At 27.1% G+C, this 20,206-nt stretch overlaps 2 protein-coding genes across 2 annotated transcripts; both read right to left on the bottom strand.

The window, feature by feature from the left end:
- Window positions 1–2,150: 2,150 nt before the first annotated feature.
- Window positions 2,151–3,387, bottom strand: LOC107913195 (oleosin L). Its single transcript, XM_016841697.2, has 2 exons — window positions 3,035–3,387; window positions 2,151–2,509 (listed from the first exon to the last, which is right to left on the bottom strand). The coding sequence occupies exons 1-2, from the start codon at window positions 3,304–3,306 to the stop codon at window positions 2,386–2,388; spliced, it is 396 nt and encodes a 131-aa protein (XP_016697186.1). The 5' UTR covers window positions 3,307–3,387; the 3' UTR covers window positions 2,151–2,385.
- Window positions 3,388–6,663: 3,276 nt separating this feature from the next.
- LOC107913194 (ethylene-responsive transcription factor 2) lies at window positions 6,664–7,571 on the bottom strand. The gene has a single exon (XM_016841696.2). It carries the CDS (start codon window positions 7,469–7,471, stop codon window positions 6,821–6,823), a length of 651 nt encoding a protein of 216 aa, XP_016697185.1. The 5' UTR covers window positions 7,472–7,571; the 3' UTR covers window positions 6,664–6,820.
- Between the last annotated feature and the right edge of the window lie 12,635 nt (window positions 7,572–20,206).

Genomic DNA, 20,206 nt, shown 5'->3' with positions numbered 1-20,206 from the left:
TATAATCTAATAAGTTATAAATTATTTATTATCTTAAATATATATTCTTATTTTTTATTAATATAAAATAATTTAAATATATCTTATTATTTAATTTAAAATTTACCATAAATATGATTTTAATAAATATTAGTTATTATTTAAAAAAATATAATTTTAATTTAAGTCTATAATCTTATATAAATATAAATTTTATTATAGTATAATAGCACATTGTGTCTTTAATGATTGTTTTTTAATCTAACCTCTCGTCTAAATTTGAATCCAAATAATATTTATTTTAATATATCATTTCAATTTTTAATCTCACCACTATAATAATTAATTTTGGGAGAGGTCAAAGTTGTTAAATCTAGTCAAATTTGAATAAACAAAAGACTATGTTTTAAGACAGAATTTGTATAATAACATGAGTACATGACAGATTCGTGATGTTCTTAAATATGTTCTGCAATAGAAAAAAGACTAACATGAGTCATATGTAGATATAACCTGCCTGAAAAATGAGAAAGTTTAGGCAAAAAAATAAAGCCCATTTGAAAAATGGGCCGGACCTCAAGTAATATAGTTTTGGCCCGACCCCAACCTAGCTCAACTCGAATTTGCTAAATGCCAAGAAAAAGCTGCATTTTTGTTATTTTAATGATTTTTTTATTATTGTTTTTTCCCTATTTTACTACCATTTCACTATCATATTACTATTATTTTATTGTTATTGTTTGGATATTGTATAACACTTGTTTTATTGTTAATTTTGTCATTATTTTAAAGATATTTTCTTGTTAAGTTGCATCTATCTTAGTATTATTTAAGTATACATATTTTTTAAAATTTATTTTCAATTTATTTGGAAATATTTATTTTAATATTTTTAGTATTTTTGATGTATTATATATATTTAAAAATGATGTAAAAGTAATATAATATAAAAAAAACTAATATGAGCGAGTCAAGTCAAGCTCGAGTTTTAGCATTTTTATCTGAGCCCAACCTAAACTCAACCTAGTCTATAATCATCCCTAGTTACATGATATGCTCATCTGTCATTTTGTCAATATAAAATATTATAAGTATTTATTTTAGTGACGAGATAGCAATTTTTTCTTTTCAAAATAATTAAAAATTATTTCATGAGTTTTTAATTAAAAATGTATAATTTTTATTTTGTTATTCATATTCCAAGTTTTGCAGCTATCTAAAATTTGTAGCTATTCTTTCTATCGCCTTGGAAAATCAAATTTATATTTATTATTTCTAAAGCAAAATACACTTTTGCATGAATATGTGTAAATTTTTTTTATTATTTGATAGATTTCTTGAAAATATTTCATAAAAATTATTTTAAATGAAACAAATCTTTTCATTGTTTAGTTGAGTTTATTTTATCTATAAATTTATATTTTATATAGATATTTGTAAAATGAGCATGACATAAATATATAACAAATATTATAGTGCGATTTTTTTAACAATAAAAATATTTTGTAATAATTAATGTTATATATAAATTTAATAATAAATAATAATTTAATTTAAATTATATATATTACAAATATGTAAGTAGAAAGTACAGTTGTGAGAGATAAATAAAGTTAAGCATTATTTAAATAGAATCATATTTATATAATTAAAATATTTATATTTTATATGAAGTTAAAATATGTCATAAATTTGTCTCATTAAATTAGCCTTCATTATAATGTTAAATTTTTAATTAAAATATTAAATATTTTTATTTAAAAAAAAATATATCAACAAAATTGACAAAAAATTACCGATTCTAAAAAATTAGAAAACTAAGTTCTTAAAAATAAATAAAAAAATATATATAGCATATTTTAATAAGCATTTATTATTAATATATAGTTTATTATTAAAATATTAATATTAAATATTTTTAAAGAAGGATATTATTAAAATTACTTTTATTATTTAAATAAAATTAAAATATTAAAAAATTTATTATATGATTAAATAATTAAATATGTCAGTTTAATCAAATTGAAAATTATAATATTCTACATTAATATTTTATTAATTTTAAATATTTTTAAAAATAAAAATAAAAAATTATTAATGTTGTATAATGTTTAATTTAAATATCCAATTTTACTTATTGTAATTGAAGTGGAACCAACAAACACACAAACTAACAACAAAAACAAGTAGTGCTTATTACAGTCAATTACTCGGGAGTTTTAAACATAAACAGACAGCCACATCATCCCCCCAAAGTTAAGTTTCTAATGCTGCTTTTAAATTTAGAAAAAAACATCTTTTCATCATCAACAACATAACAACAACATCATTAAGGATCGGTTTATGGCCACTTGATCCTGAACTTTTGCACAGCTCCTTTACAAAAGCATGCAGTAGAGAACTAATTTAAGAAGCCGCCGCACCGGTGAGTTGTGCCGCCCTATCTTTCATCTCCCGTGCCTTGCTAGCCAATTTCATCCCTGCACTATCCAACTGATCCGCAGCCGGTGGGTGCCTCCCCGTCACATACCTGTATATATAGTCATTTAACAATAAGAAAAAGCTACTAAGAGGGCCACGAAAGCCCTAACAGTTGGATTGAATTTTACTTTTCTAATAAAAATTTAAATAAAAAATATAAATTAATTTTCTTAAAAATTTAATATGATTAGGTTGAATTTTACTTTCTAATAAAAATATTAAAAAAATTAATCATGTAAAAAAAGTACATTTATCATTTCGTGTTAAAGGAATAAATTAATTATTTTTGTTCATTTTAAAGAAAATTACATTAAAATTTGACTGACCCGACGGACTGCTAAAAAAATTGACATTACTTTAACATATGTAATGGATTAAAGTGTATCTCATACTAATTTATGAAATTTTTAATGAAAATATATTTCTTTTTGATCTTTGATAAAATTTACTCTCTTTAATCTTTGATAATATATGAAGACTAATTTACTATTTTTTAAATAAAAATAGTAAAAACAGTACAGGAAATTTCATGGTATTTTTGGAGATCATTAAAAAAGAAGAAAAGATAAAGGACCTGTAAATCCAGGACAGGACCGTGACAGCTGCAACACCGAAACCGCCGGAGGCAACGAAACCCGTTGCTAGGAGAGCTGTTGCAATGAGAGCAGGGACAAGAACTGGACTGAAAATAACGAAGAGTGGAGTGGCTATGGTGAGCGCAATAACGGTGCCAGCTAGGATTAAACCGGAGAGAATGAGGAGGGAACCACCGGCTGTTGCGGCAGTAGCGGCTTTCACCATTTGGTGAGTCATTGGTTGAGTGTTTTGGAGGTAGTGGTCAGCCATTGATTAAAAAAACAAAGAAAAGAACTTGAAGAAATTGCTAGTAAATGGAAATTAAGTATGTAGGTATGTATGATATTGGAGAGAGAGAGAGGAGAGAGGTGGGTTATATAGAAGGGAAAGAGGGGGCACGTGTAAGAAGAAAGAAAGGCACGTGGTGAGGATGCTTTCATGCAGGGGTTGCATGTAAAAAATGGCTTGGTTTAAGGACACGTTGATTTTTGTCGGGTTTGATTTTTTTAGGTTCTTTGAACAAGACGACGTCCAATGCTTGTATTGTAAGAATTAAAGGGTTCTCGTGGAAGCTATTCGAACAGGTAAGGTTAAATTTTATTATTATTATTACTATTATTATTCTATTTTGTCTTTGTTTTTTAAATTTTAGTCCAAATCTAATCTAAATAATAGTAGTTAAATTTATAGATTTAATTTATATTCTTTAATTAAATTATTCTAAATATATATTTTTAAAATTTTTAAATTTTAATTTTAATAAAATATAAAAATTAATAATAAAATTTAATATAAAGATAAATAATATTTACGAATATATTTTATTCTTATAGATAAAAATTAAACCCCAACTACATAATTGAAAAATAAAATAAACTACTATTACGTCACATATTGTAATTTAATCGTGTTGATTCATATTATTGTCAATGTCTTAAGACATTGCTGCGCGACTGCCACCACAGCGGGGTTCGACACGGTAGGGCTGATTCATCCATAGGTTGTAGAACTCACAATCGATTCCTCACTTCAAAAATAAAGTAAAACTGAATTTCTTTGTAATATTTTTGGATTTTCATCAACATAAAATAAAATTAAGTTGTTACAATTATGGACCACACCAAGCATGGGTCATAAGCTTGTGTAGTGTTGGGTCAAGTATGAATTGGGCTTATAATCCAAGCATAACCCAATTTTCAACTCCATTTTATTAAACCTATAACCAAGTAATTTCATTCAATTCACAACAATATTGTTATTTGTTGTAAATCCATTGATAAATAGATATCCATAATCCTTTATTATAAATCCTAAAGAATGAATTTTCATAATCCCTAAATCATTAACATTGGTCCTAAATGCTTTGTAACTTATGATTTTTAAAGCCCTAAAAATAGAGGGTATGTACAAACTTATTAGAGGTCAATGTGAAAGTTGAATAATCATTTCATCTTCTATTCTCCTCTCTTGTTTATTCTATATTTCTCTTTACTTTATAATCTTGTTTACTTTTTAACAAAATAACGAGAACACTATAAAATTGTTAGATAAGAAGTATTGCAAGGTTGAGGTCTAGAGTCTCATATTGCTATATGTGCGTTTTTCTCCAATTATTTTAAGTTTAAATCTTACCATGTGAACCCTATCAAGTTTTATTTTGATTTAAGTTCAGATACATTTCAATTTTCAGCCTATTATGCTTTATATTACATTATCCTAATTATAGTTGATCGAGCATAAACTCCTTAAAAAAGCCATTGCAAATAAAAATCTCTATGATTAGGTTCAGTTAGGCTTATGCATTGTTGTACTTATCAAAAATTTTTGTCTAAAAATGAAAATTTATTAAAATTGAATACCAAGTAAGATAACCAACATGAAAACATTTGTTAACAACTAATTAACCTAATCATTTGTCTCATCTACCAGAAAAATAGAAATAATTAGAGGAAAGATTCCAAAAATAATAATGAAGAATAATCATTCATTCATAATTATTATTTAGCCCAAATATATCAAAATATTTTGGGCTTTTATATGAAAAGAACATCTACTTGGAAATTCAACTAATTAATCATAGCGACTAACGACCCTCAATAATGTTTTTCTTTTTCATTTTAATAATCTAAACTTAAAATTAAACAAATTTTATTCATATTTAAAAAGTCGATTTGTATGGAGCTCGATCTTCTTAAAAAAAATTAATTTCAAATTTTATGAATAAAAAATAATTTTAATTAAGTGAATTTTAAATTTAACCAGAATGTAATATATCTATTGAATATTAGAAGTTAAAAGTGGCATTATGGGAGTTGGCATGTCTTCTCCCTTTAAAATAATAAAATTATAAGTAAATTTATGATAAGATTGCATTTTACCCCTCAAAATATGAAAAATTTTATTTAATCCCTTCAAAAATAATAAAATTATATTTTAAATTTTTAAAAATTTTATAATTTAATTCTACCACCTTAAAAATAATTTGATTTCACCCCTAATAAAATATCTCAAAAAGAATTTTCTTAAATAATTTTAAAATATGTCAATAAGTTGACAAGTAATTGATATTTGGAAATTGACAAATAATTCCTTACGGATGCCTAATTTCCCAACTCACTGCAATTTCTTTATTTGAAAAGTCATACTGTTTTCGATATCTCCACATTTTCAACAGCAATGAAGAAATATTGGGTAACCTCAATTTCTTAAATTTTTATATTTCACGAAAAATATTATATTTATTAGTACAAAGATAATTGCATTTTATAAGTAAAATTTCAAATTTTTTAAAAATTTCACTATCATTATATAGAGGGATAAATCTCAAAATTAAGCATAATTTTTTATTTTATATAATTTTAAGCATAAAATTTTGATTTAATATAATTTTCATAAACTACTAACAAAACTATCGATATAATACTATTTTAAGTTTTATATATTGCATACGGTAATAATTATATTTATTCAAAATATAAATAAATTAATATATTTATTTCTTTAAATGTATACAATCGAGTAAAATTAAATTTTCATATATTCATTTGAATCATAATCAAAATTAAAGAAATAAAATCATCTTTGCCAATAAGTGAAAAAAAGAAGTTATGGCAATGCCCTCTCCCTTTTTTATTACAAAGTTAACAATTGTGTTTGATTACAAGCTTTAAACTAATATGTTTTTATTTTAATGACTAAAAATGAAGTTAGAAATTATTTTTGGAAATTGAAATTAAGTTATATATTTTTATAAGAGTTAAAATATAATTTTATTATTGTAATATAAAAAATTAAATTAAATTTATATCATTTTTAGGTGATAATGCTATTTTTTCATTTTAAGGAGACTGGACTCTGCTAGGTCTTTTGGTGATACCCTCTCTACTTATGACAGGTTAATGTTAGCTTATGTTCAAGTTCTAGTACATCTAAATTCAAATTCAGTTCATTATTTTTTCGTTCATTATTTTTCAATAAATTAATAATTACCGTTTAATTGTATAAGATATACGCGTAAATTGTGAAAATAATACTTAATAATAATTAAAATTATATCAAATAGTATTAGAAAAGGAACAAATCCTACTTTTCAGAGCTTTATGTTTATATTCTCATTGCAAAATCAAAGGAAAAAAACTATTGCATTTTTCTATTCACAGAACTTCAATTTGCTTTACAATAAACCAACAAAATATTTTTTAAGATTATAGTTCATGGAGAGTATCTTTTACGAGGTTCGCATCCGTCTCTCTCATCAACATCATTTTTAAAGTTCTGATAATTTTTAATTCACCAATAACTGTTCCCCAACCTGCAATAGACCCAGTTGAAACACAGTGGTCAACTCAGCCTTGTTAGCTTCCAAGCTTCTCGTTCTCTTAGGAAATGAACCATTGGACGAAACCGAGTCATTTGTTGCCCCACGTTTAGCCTTAACTCTAACAGGTTCAGGCTCATTGTCACCGATCCGATGCGGGAAATTAAGCAAAGCCCTTGAACCACGCATCTTATAAGCTGCTCGATCATAAGCCAAAGCAGCTTCCTCAGCTGTCTCGTACGTACCTAACCACACTCTTGCTCCATTCCTAGCTGAGTCCCTAATCTCCGCCGCAAATTTCCCCCACGGCCTTTGCCTAACTCCACGGTAATGTCTCCCTTTCACCACTTTTTGAGTCAACTCCATTGGCTTCGCGTTTTCCATGATCTCTGCTGATTCATCTTTCGGCTCAGGTTTAATTGTAGTTGCCGCCGTTGAACCCGTCGTCGTCGGTGACCAACCGAAGTTAAGAGCTTCATGAAGGGAATTGTAGATGATCATATCCTCAGAGTCATCGACTTTTAAGGGCAAATCACCCCAGTGTTCTGTCAAGCAAGAGTTAAGACAAGTAAAGCTTGATGTTCGAGGATATTGATGAGAAAGGTTAACACTGTTCATTCTAATGAAACTTTTAGGGTTGAGCTTCTGATTGATCAAATAGTGTAAAGCAATGAAAAATCAAAGAGAAAAAAAATGGAGGACAAAGAGATTGTTAATGGACACAAGTTAAAAAGAGATAGAGGGTATTTATAGATGAGAAAAGAAAATTAAAATTACGTAAGAGTAAAATAAAAGTAAAAACACTTTTGTAATTTTTTTTAATTTTTGATATTGAGCAAATTGGTCCCTCTAAAAAATTTAAAGTAATTTAGTTTTAAAAGTGAGTAATTAAAGACAATTAATCATGATATTTACGTATGTTTTGTTAATTATATATAATCTTGATTGGTATTATAATGAACTTAGCAATTGATGTTTATATATTTTGTGTAAATGTTGTGGGTTAAATTTGTTAAAGTAATATTAAATTGACAAATTTTGAGAGTTAAATTTGTTATTATACCAATAAAAATTATGTACAATTGATGAAAAATATTAACATTGTAATTAATTATCTTTAGTTGCTCCATTTCGAAATTGATGGGATTAAATTACTCTATTTTTTTTAGAGGGACCATTTTCCTCAATATCAAAATTGAGAGGGATTGGAGAGATTTTTTTCCAAAAATAAATGTCAACTTCTGATTTTCATTGTTGTTCTAATGTTTTTAAGAAAAACCAATTTACTAAATATCAAAATTAAGAGAGACTAGAGAGATATTTTTACCAAAAATAAATGTTAAATTTCAGATTTTCATCCTTATACTATATTTAATACGGAGATTTGATCTCTAAATTTTAATTTAATATAATTTGATCCTCCCCTCAATTTTCTTTTTTAAAATGAACTCGAATAAGCTCAGAATTTTTTTTATGATGTTTGACATTTTAACTAAAACATAACATTAAAATAGTAACAAATATCAATTACGTAATTATGAGCCATTATGCTAAGAGTTTAATTACATTTTACCCTAATTATTTAAAAATAGATGAAAAATTTAATAAAAATATAAATTTATAATTTAATCTAATACATATGAACTAATTTATCTAACTCAATTCCTAAATTGACACAAACTAAAATTTGAATTAAAATAAATTAATAAATTAAAAAGTTTGGGTTGTATGAATTGTATGTTTGTCTTTTGGGAAGTGGATGAAACTTATAAAATGCAAGTGGGCAAATTGGAAGGAAATGTGGGGCACGTGAAGGATATGGATGGGTTGATATAAAGTTCTTAAACCACCTAATGTCTACAAGTCTATTACACGACAAGACAAGTTCTATTTTGCCTAGGGGTGGTTTCGGTAATTCTCAATGGTTTACACGTACATCTGTGGGCGAAAATCAGAATAAATGTTTGAAAATTATTCAAATCCGATTTAGTAATTATTGAGATGAATTTAAATTATTCATTGATTCAAATTTGAGTTTAATAATATTTAAATTTAATTTAAAAAATTAATTTGTTTTATATTATTTTAAAATTATTTAAAATATGTAATATATAATAAAAATATAAATTGTTAGAAAATAATGGATATGTTGGAGTTTTGAAGTATATTATTTTATTGATAAAATTAAAGGCTTGAATAATAAATTATGAATTTATATTCTATATAATATGCTTAAAATTGTTGAGCGAAGAATGATAAATTGATACTTAAATTAAAAAATAGTTTTACCTCTTGATGAACAGTTGTATCTTTTGAACAATTGTATCTTTTGATCATGAACAGATTTATTGCTTTTGGTTTAATATTACATCTCATCATTCATTGTGTCTGTTCACTTATATCTATTAACTTTTCAACAAAACTCTTCATGAATCGGTCTAAATCTCTTCATTTATTTCCTCTCCTCTATATAAAGCCAAGTTAGGAGACTTTCAAAACACATAATCAAAAACCATTAATATAAAAAATCCCTTCTAAATTCATTCCTCCTGGAGATAAAGAAAGGCAAAATTGTGTTTGATTGATAAATATTGTTGTGCTACTACTGACTGTTATCATTTGTTGATGTATCCTGGAAGATAGACGTCCAACGTTACTCAAAGCACCGAGGAGAGGTTGAATCTGTCTTAAGGAGACTGTTCATACAGGCCTCAACAAAATTCTTCTTCTAATTTTCAACTCTGCTTAATTATAAGTATGATCTGTTATGTTACTGCTATTGCATTGCATTGCATTATTATTGTTATTGACATATTAATACTACATTAAATATTATATTTTCTTACATAATCATATAAACTCAACTCAATAATCTATGATCAATTTTTTCATATTAAAATCGATTAAATTAATTCGAAAAAACCGATTAAATCAATTGATTCAACCAATTGCTGTCCTCTACCACATATTAATAGCATTAATTTAGCCTGTAGATGAAGTCTAATGGCAGAGGACGCAAAGTGGATAAGGTTTATTAATTTGATTTTTTAATGTTTCTTATTTATATTCATGGTGATATTAATCCATATTAATTTACTCATTTCACAAATTTTCTTTATCAACTACATAATTCATTTACTTATTAAGAGTTAGGTTAAATTATGCTATTAGTCCCTATACTTTATGAAAGTTGTGTCATCTAGTTTCTATACTTTTAATTTGATTAATTTTAGTCATTGTACTTTTAAATTATCAATTTTAGTCCTTGTACATTTTGGTTGAATTCAATTATCAATCTCGTGAGATGCATACAATTGTAAAATTTGGTCCATATTCTACAATTTAATCATTCTAAGTCCTTGTATTTTTTCGAATTTTGAAATTTCAATCTTGACTTGAATGGTAATCGTTAACCCATTAACTGAATTTTTAGTGAGTAATGTGTGGAAATAACAAGCTTACATGATATTACACATATGATCATATGTTTGGCACATTAGGTTTTAGAAATAACTAAACTTAACTTGATGAATTTAACAGTTATCGTTTGGTGACAACTGAAATTTGAACATTTGAAAAATATAAGAATTTTGTGAAGTACAAAAATTAATAGCAGAATATAACTATGAAATAAAATAATTAATATGAATGGGTTTTGTTTTGACAAATTTAGATTCAACCCCTTTTTTATGGGATACATTCAACTATTTGGATCGATGAAAAATGTATTTTTTTTATTCAAAAAGTGGATCTAAATTTCAATTTTCTAAAACATGTGTTAAATGGGAAAATTTTTATGGGATTCACATGGATTCCACTAGTTTATGCTTAATGTTGAAAAACAAATGTAAAGATGAATAAAATTCTCATTTGCAATTTATAATTAGGAATATAAAATTATAATTACAAATGGCTTTATATTCAAACAAGGGAAATGAGCATATATTTTGGCATTAAACAAAATATAATCGATAATTTTAATGTTGCATTAATTTATAATTTTATATAAAATTTTAAGGGATCTTAAATGCAATTTTACTAATTTGGGGCAAGATGTGTACCTGCCCCTTGCATTTGCCCCTGTAATAATTGGCTCCTGGGATATGGAAGGAGTATTGGGCAGTGCACGGTGCTACAAGCCATGGGAACAAATGAATCCATCAAGGCATAAAGGCTTTAGGAACCAAGGAAGGAGCAAGTATTGTTAGTCCTTTTGTTGCTATTGCTGAGCCTCCTTTTTGTATTAAAAAAAAAAACTATATCCAATATCTGAATATTTGTAAGTTTATATTTTGGTCATTTAATTTTAAAAAATTATAAAATAATCATTAAATTATTCAAAAGTTTTCATTTAATTTACTGAATTATTTTGAAGTTTTTATTTAAAAGTCATTAGGATGGTAAGGTTGTTCTTCTTTTTAAAATTTATTAAAAATTTAGGGTCATTTTAATAAAAATTACAATCTTTAACTTTTCAAGGCCAAGATATAACCACTTAAGCCTTCAGAGAATGAATTGTATGAAATTGTGATTCCACGTCATTCTTATCCTTTTCTAATAGGAGAATGACAAATCAGATTTTTCCTCCTAATTTTCAACTTTTTTCGATTTGTCATTCTCCTATTGGGAAGGAATAGGGATGATGTGGAATCACAGTTTCATACAATCCTTTCCGTAAGCTTTCAAGGCTAAAATAAAAAACTCTCCTTTAAAAAAGGCTGAAAAAGTTAATGATATTTCCAAATTTTAAATATATATATGTATATACGATAGTTGAAATTTTTTACAAAAAATAAATATCTAAAAATAATAATTTACTCCAAACTTGACATGTACGATCAGTATGAATAAAATATGAAATATGATGTTGGATTACTAAAACATTAATATTAGAAAATTTTATAAAAATGTGTTTGCTTACTTCACTTCTTTTTTTTGTTATTTTTCCCTCATTAGTATGGAGTTTGTAAAAGTTGAACGTCGACAAGGACACTATAGAACGATCTCAAAGCAAAAAGAAAGAAAAATAATAATAATAATACTCATATTTTACGTGGAAACTTTTTTGGAAAAAAAATCACTGGTAGAGGAGAAAAAAATCACTAATGTCGAATTCGAATGGTAAAATAAGAGTTTAGACTAAATCTATTTATAGGTTGAAAAAAGTCTTATTCTAATCAATGTCAAATAGAAACAGTGTAATAAGGTAGAAACACCTTATTCCAATCAGTATCAAATAGAATAAGTCTATTTCTATATGGATTTCATTGTACAGCCTGTTTTGCCACAGATCCTCCTATTTTACCACTGTTTTTTCCTTTAACAAGAATTTAAGTCATACAACTTTAACAAATTAAAGATAATAAACTATTAAAATTATCAATATCTGTTTGGAATTTTGTTTAATACATTATATATATATATCACATTGAATAAATTAAGGCATCTTACAATATAATTTAACAATTCTGACTTTGGAAATAAAAAATAAAATGAAAGGTTTAGCAAAATGGTCCAAATGAGAAGAAGCAATTTTTTGGTATTTGATGAAGAGTTTATATAATTCATGTGATTAATATTGTATGCCTTTATCCTTTTAATATTATATATGCTTTCGTCAGTTTGATTATACAGAGACAAAGTTTGGCTAGAAGCTGCTATCCACAATTACTTCATTTGTTTAATATATATTTTTCGAAAACTAATTAATTGGGTTGTAATATTTGAAAAATATTTTCATATTAATGAAGTGCTAGATATTGTTACAATATTTTTAGTTTGATTATCTAATAATAGTATCGAAGGCAAGCAAGATATTCAAGAACCCAACTAAGGTTATGGAAATGGAGTAGATGCACTCAAGACTTAAAAGTTTTTAAGTGATTCAATCATAAGATCCAAAGCTAAGGAGATAGATACCAATTTAAGAATTTGTGCAAGCTTTCATTGATGGATTAATTAGGTTCAATCTTATCAATAAGTGACTAGAAAAAAATAGTAGTAGATTTCTTTAGGTATTTCAACCAAGTTCCAATCTTGTCATTATTGGAAGGACTTTACCTTAATACCATCCTAACCCGAATATGATTACTCTTTGTTGATACAGTGTACAACAAGGGAGGAGGGTCAAGGCGGGGCCGTGGAGGCTGGTTCACCTAAAAAGGCCAAGAGCCAGAATAAGGACAAAATGACAGACTGAGAGGGCAATTACTCAGAGTAATTTTGGGGTGCTGAAAATTAATCTCTTCTTCATCGTTGATTAGGGTATTTATAGAAGTCCCTTTTTTCATTAGTGTGATGTGACAAATTGCCATGAATAAAATTATTCTTGCGTGAAAGACGTGTATTGTGGAGCCCATTTCATTATTCATTCAATTAGTATAAGATTGTTACACTCAACTGGATCCCTTATAGCCTTAAAAGAGTGTTCACACCTGAAGAGCGTTCATACTTAAAAAGTGGGTGGCTAGCTCCTTTGAGGAAGGGACGGATGGTCTCACCAAAGAGTGTTGAGAAAAGATGGTCAGGTAATGCATAGTTTTAGATGGAGTCAACAAGGAAGTCAAAAATACTTCTAGTGTTGACACGTGTTCGAGTGGCGGATAAGTATAACACTCTTAGACCATAAAACAGATGAGTACACCTATGATTATACCAAAAAAAATTTGAACATTGAAACTCATTATACCATGTATGTGGATAACAAAAAATAATACATAGAGATTAGCCTTAGTATTTTTTTTGATGAATCACAATAATAAGGCAAAGCCGAATAATAAATATGACTAGTGTGACTCAAATCCAGGCCATACCTTGGGTGGTGAACACCTTTGACCATCAAGCCATCACATGGGGTTCGAAATTAGCCTTAGTATTGGTAATGGGTTAAATTAGGTGTTTAATTTATTATTGTTGAATTATTATTTTTTTAGTTGTCTTATTAAATTTTCATATATCCATTTGAATCATAATCAAAATTTCATGTGTACAAAATTTCATGAAGTCAACAATGAAGTCAACAATACTTCTAGTATTGACATGTGTCCGAGTGGTGGAGAAGTATAACACTATTAGACTGTAAAACAAAAGAGTACTCTTGTGATTATACCAAAAAAATTTTGAATATTGAAACTCATTATACCATGCATATTGATAAGAAAAAATAATACATAGAGATTTACCTTAGTATTTGGTGAATTACAATAACAGGGTAAAGTCCGAACAATAAACATGACTATTGTGACTCAAACCCAGACTACACTTAAGGTGGTAAACACCTTTGGCTATCAAGCCATCACATGAGGTTTGAGAACACCTTTGGCTATCAAGCCATCACATGAGGTTTGAGATTAGCCTTAGTATTGTTAAAGGGTTAAAATAGGTGTTTAATTTATTATTGTTGATTTTTTTTTGTAGTTGTCTTATTATTTACACGGGGACTGCTTCCTAAACAAGGAGCATGTAACTTCATTAATTAATATAAGTATGACATCACCATGACATAACAATTACGATTAGTTTAGCTCAAAGAATAAGATTATGACCAAGCAAAAGGATGACTGCGCTTATTTGAAAACAAACGAAGGGTGGTTTTTTTTTTTTTTTCAGGTAGCTTAGGTTTCTCTCTCTATATATATGACATTGCAAAGGAAGGTTGCTCACCTGATGAAGGTAGTGGAAGCCTTTGAGGCAAAGTTGAAAGAAATATAAGAGGGAGTTGTAGTGTAAATGAGACATCAATGCTCATATGATATTTGAGTTTAATTTACAAAATTCAAATTTGATTTAGTAATTATCGAGCTCAAGTAGCTCGAGCTATCGTTTAAGTTGAATTTGAACATGATAATACTCAATTCTAACAACTCACAAGCCTAATCAAGTTATTCTTTTTAATGTATTTTTATATTTTGAAATTATATCATTATCCTTATTATATAGAAAAAGCTTAAGTATGAATGAGCTTAGTTGAGCTTGAGTTCAAAAATTGAAAAAACGAGTCTAATGAAGCTTAAGCTTGAGTAGCTCAATTATGTCTCAAGTTGAGTTCAAGCTGAGATATTGATGTTCATCAAGCTCGAGCCTAGTATCAAGCCTTGAATTTCCAATCGAGCTTTAGCTTGCCGCTATCTATTTCCGTTCGACTCATTTACACCCCTAGCAGGAAGTCTATTATTGTTGAACGTCGGTTGGAATGCTTTGGTATGACAAGTTGGGGTTGTTTTCATATGGTAGAGACATGGTTTTTGCTTTGTTTCCCACGAACAATGCCGGTTGTTGATACAAGGTTTAGTGTTAGGAAACTAGAAATAGTTCACACGGAGAGTCAAGAATCAGTAATTGGGGTTTGAGAGTGTTTAAAGAGTTGCGAAAATAGTTTGGAACAGTTCCGCTAATTCTTAAGTTACTTACCTTCTTTTTGAAGATAGATTAAACTTATAAATTTTGTTTATTTAAACATCAAGAGATGATCATTATCGAGATTCTAGTAAAAAGATTTATATTTTATAGAATTTCAATAAACTTACTTGATGTATATAACTAAATAGAGAATAAAAAAATATAATTGAAATATGAAAGAAAAAATAAATTACTACAAATATATTATTTGTGTGTATTGAATTTGTGACATAGGTGTAGGGCCTTTAAAATTTAAATAGATGGAAGTGACTTTCACGCTTTTCTTCCTTGTACGTTATAAAATGCAATTTGTCAAAAGGAAATTTAAATAAAAAGGTGTAGCGGCTTTAATTTAATTTAATTAAATTAATTAATTTTACGATTATGATAGGGCATGCCCCCATTGTCTTCACTCTTCCTTCCATTACTCATATTATTTGCCGACCGAACTCTGTCTTATTTGTTTGTTTTTTTTTTCCTATTTTTAATCTATATATTAATTGTTTTCTTTTAATTTCTTAAAAATAAAAATATATAAAAATTAAATTCCAAATATGTTAATAGTACAAATACCTATTACTTTTTTTCACCTTCGTTTTTTTTTAGAGAAATGTATGTTTGGGTAAATTACAAAATAAAGTTAAATTAACATCAATATCAATGAACTAAAAATCCGAATAATTAGAATTAAAACTAACCTACAGGATTAAAATTTAAACACAATAACAACATATGATGAGACTAATCGCACATGACAATTGTATATGACAGATCTCAAATATAAATACTCAAAGACTCATAGCTCCATTTTTATTAACTGTGTCAAGGCCTCATTAGTTCTATAATTTTTTTTAATTTTTATTTAATATGATATTTATGTGTAAATTTATTTACTAACAATAAATTATTTGTTGTTATTCTATTAAAAGTTTTAAAGACAGATATGTATAGTTAAATTTTTTAAAAAGTAAATAAATTTTAATGGTATATTAATACTAAACAAATTCTACACTAAATAATGTTAAATATTAATATATATTTTTATAAAATTAATTGTAGTTCCTTTTCACAACAATTGTTATTATTTTTTTCTTCTATTAACTAATATAAAGTGCGTGATTCACGTTAAGTTAATTAATTTCGTCGAATTTGATTTTCTTTTTTTATAGGAAATTTGGACGAATTGTTGATAACTTCATAAAACAACAAAAATTGATTTAGGAGGTAAGACTTTTATATTATATTTGTAATTTTATAATTATTGTTAATGTAAGAGGATACGGATTCGAGTGCGTTAAAATACATTATCCTCTTATTTATTGATTGAGGAGGAGCTATAAATAATTTTGTGTAAAAAAAATAAATATAATTAAAACTTATAATAAAATTGTTAAAAGAAAAAAACTACAATTGTTTAAAGTTTGATGTTACTAAGTCAATGGTTTTGAAATTAGTTTCAATTGGTTGAATGAATTTATAAATTTAAAATTTTAAAAAGTAAGTAAAATAAAATTAGAAATTTTTTTTAAAAAAATTACAAGTATAAATAAATATTAATAATGATGTAAACATAAATTATTTACTCTGACTTAAGTTAGTTTTTATTTTTCATCTTTTTAAGTATTTAGGTGGATTTTGTTGGTTGGTTTAATTATTCGAGTTGGATGAGTTGGTGTTTCTTTTTTTCGATTTGAGTCATTAATTTGGGCTAAAAACATAAATAAATTGGTTCACCTGGTTCATGATTCGTGATTCAACTTCGATTTTCAGTGGTTCATTTTTAGAGGCAGAATTAGAATTTGTTTTAGGGGGTGTAATTATGTTATAATTTTTATAAGAGTTAAAATGTGATTTTACCATTGTATTAGCTAATATCTTTATAATTTTAAAGGTTTAAATTAAAATATATCATTCTGGAGGCCAAAATGCAATTTTACCATTGCTAATTAATAAATGTGATTTTTTTATTCTTTTTTTTTTGGGGGGGTGGGGGTGGGGAAGGGAGGGCCAAGGCCTCTGCTTGCCCCGTCCTGCCACCCTAGTTCACTCTAAAATTGTTCTAACCCTCTGTTCAAACATGTATAATAATTGATCTTGATCCAATTTAAACAACAATATTTAAGTAGAATTGGAAAAAAAATAGCATTGAAAGAGCTACTCTCCCTTTTAAAGATTTGGCTCGACTCAATTTTGAATTTAATTGAGATTCAAAATAAATTACCAGATGACAAAAAAAAGTCAAAGAATGAATATAAATACAACAACCCTCTCAATAACAACCACGTTTGTCTACCCAAATTTTGCCAGTTATAGAGAGATAATTGTTGTAAACTGATCATAGAATTCATATCGTGAATTTCCATCAAATAAAGAAAATGAGAATTATGTTCAAAAATGAAAGAATGTGGGAATCAAATCAACAAAATTAAAAGACATATAACATGCGTATGTATTATTACTTTTACACATTTTTTTTTGTAGGAAGAAGAAGCTAAATACAATTAGCCATAATAATCCTGACAAAGTTCACCAACTCTTTCTTGTAGTAATCTCATAGTAATTTGTTTGGTTGGACTATCGTAAATACACAATCCAAGTGGGTCATGGTCGCCTGTAACACCCCTATACCATGTTCGACTCAAGGAACCTAATATAGGATTATTACATTTGGTGCCAAAATAATTCTTGGCTAATCAGTAATATATTAGAACATAAAAACGGACAAATAATAAATTTAAATAATTTATAATTTAGTCCTTACTACTAGTAGGAACATTGTAACGACCCAAATTTTACTGTAACCGGAAAAGTGTATTTTCGGGTCTCCGTTTCTAAAAAACGGATTCATAAATATTTATTAAAAATATTTACGAAGTAAAATAAGTGGTTAATTAGAGTTTAATTAAGTAAATTTAATTTAATTAAGAGTAATTAAGTAAAAAGACCAAATTGAATAAAGTGTGAAAGTTTAATTGTAGATTAAAAGAAAATAAAGAGGACCAAAATGGAAATTATGCCATTTGTCCTAAGTTTTATGCATAAATATGTATATTAAATTATTATTATTATTTATTATGGTTTTTACATTTAATATTTATTAATGTTATTTTTATTAAATTGATATTTATTATGAAATAAATTACAAGTTGACAAATGTACGATAATAAAATATACATGTGTAATGAACTAAATACATACATGTGTAATACAATTATATAGTTACTTATAATATAAGAATTATTATTATATTATATTATTATAATATATATATAGTAAAGTAAACGAAAAAAAGAAACAAAAAGAAAAAGAAAGGAGAAAGAACAGAGAGCACGGAAGAAATAAGGGAAGGAAAGAAGGAAAAAAAAAAGAAAGAAAAAAAAAGGGGAAAATTGGGGGTTTGATGCTTGAAGCTTAAATAGGTAAGTCAATTTAACCCTTTTTACTTAATTTTTATGTTTTAGAAACAAACCGTACACGGAGTATACACCCAATGGTATTACTATAATTCAAATACTTAAAGTAAAAACAATATATATGCACAATTAATCTTACCACTATTTTACTTTCAATAAATCATTCATGCATTTAAAACTTTAAATTTTCTTAGTAATATGTATCTTAAATAGCTTTTCTTCATTTTAATTTATATATCTTCTTACTCTATCAATATTCATTTCATGCATTTTATCAATAACCATTTCATAAAATCATTATTTCATATATTTCATTTCTATATCTCAATTCAATAACTTATTCTATTTCATATCTAAAACCTTACAACGTTAGTCTTTCAATAATTATTTAAACCAACATTTTTCAATAAAAATAATTATAATTAATTCATATGATTATATTCAATTAACTCATACACTATTTCATTATTTCAAATTCATTCTATTTTCACCTCTTATTTCGATATTTTAACAAATTTATGAACCTTAAGTTCATGCTTCAAATCTCATGTCTCGATTCAATTCACAATCTACAACTGAACGACAGCAAGTGACCAACATGAGTATTTAATCTCTATTAATATAATTTCGTTTGTAATATTTAGTTTATTCTGAATGGAAGAGTGGTATGTAATTTTCATTATCAACTTATATTGGCAGAGTATAAGATAAGTAAGAACTGTTTTCACGAGATGTTAGCGATTTTGCGTTCAGTTAACAAAGAAGGTGTAGACTACCTTTGTAACATACCTTTCAAACAGTGGACACAAGCATACGACGGCGGCCTACGATATGGTCATATGACCTCAAACCTGGCTGAATGCATAAATTCTGTTCTAAAAGGAAAGCATCATTTACTGATAACAGCCGTTGTACGAGAGACATATTTTCGTTTAGCGGCACTATTTCCAAAGCAAGCAGCGAGTTATAAAGGCCAAATGCAGGGAGGCCATGTATGGTACGTGAAGGTATTGCGAGAGATTAACAAGGCGAAGGCACGAACCAACACATGCACAAAGTGTGTCACGATCGCGACAACCTATGGTTTCGTGTGATTGAGTTTGACAGACCGAACCAATGTATTATTGGTGGGCAATATCGTGTACACTTGAGAAATAGGACATGCGACTGTGGGGTGTTTGACGCACTACGTTATCCATGCGCTCATGTAATTGCAGCTTGTTAGAATCTCCGTCTGGATCCCATGACATATGTTGACCAAGTGTACAAAATAGAATACATGTACAACGTGTGGAGACACGTATTCCTACTGATCCCAAATGAACGTAAGTGGCTGTCTGTATCGCTTGCTCCGTTTATGCTGTTACCGGATAGAGAATTGCGTCGTAAACCAAAAGGTCAACCTTACTCGACCAGAATACGTAACTATATGGATATCCGAGAAACAACAAACCAACAGAGGTTGTGCGGATAGTATAGGAACCTAGGCCATATAACTCAATCATGACCAAATCAATATAGCTGATAGTTGTTGTAATAAAAT

This window comes from Gossypium hirsutum, chromosome A07 (assembly GCF_007990345.1).
Source record: "Gossypium hirsutum isolate 1008001.06 chromosome A07, Gossypium_hirsutum_v2.1, whole genome shotgun sequence".
Taxonomy (NCBI): domain Eukaryota; kingdom Viridiplantae; phylum Streptophyta; class Magnoliopsida; order Malvales; family Malvaceae; genus Gossypium; species Gossypium hirsutum.
The sequence above is the reverse complement of the archived record's forward strand: the minus strand, read 5'-3'. Positions and strand labels throughout refer to the sequence as shown.

Coding starts and splice junctions, on each gene's coding strand:
- LOC107913194 (XM_016841696.2), bottom strand. CDS start 7,471: ATGAACAGTGTTAACCTTTCTCATCAATATCCTCGAACATCAAGCTTT.
- LOC107913195 (XM_016841697.2), bottom strand. CDS start 3,306: ATGGCTGACCACTACCTCCAAAACACTCAACCAATGACTCACCAAATG. Junction 2,510..3,034: donor GTCCTGTCCTGGATTTACAG/GTCCTTTATCTT, acceptor CTATATATACAG/GTATGTGACGGGGAGGCACC.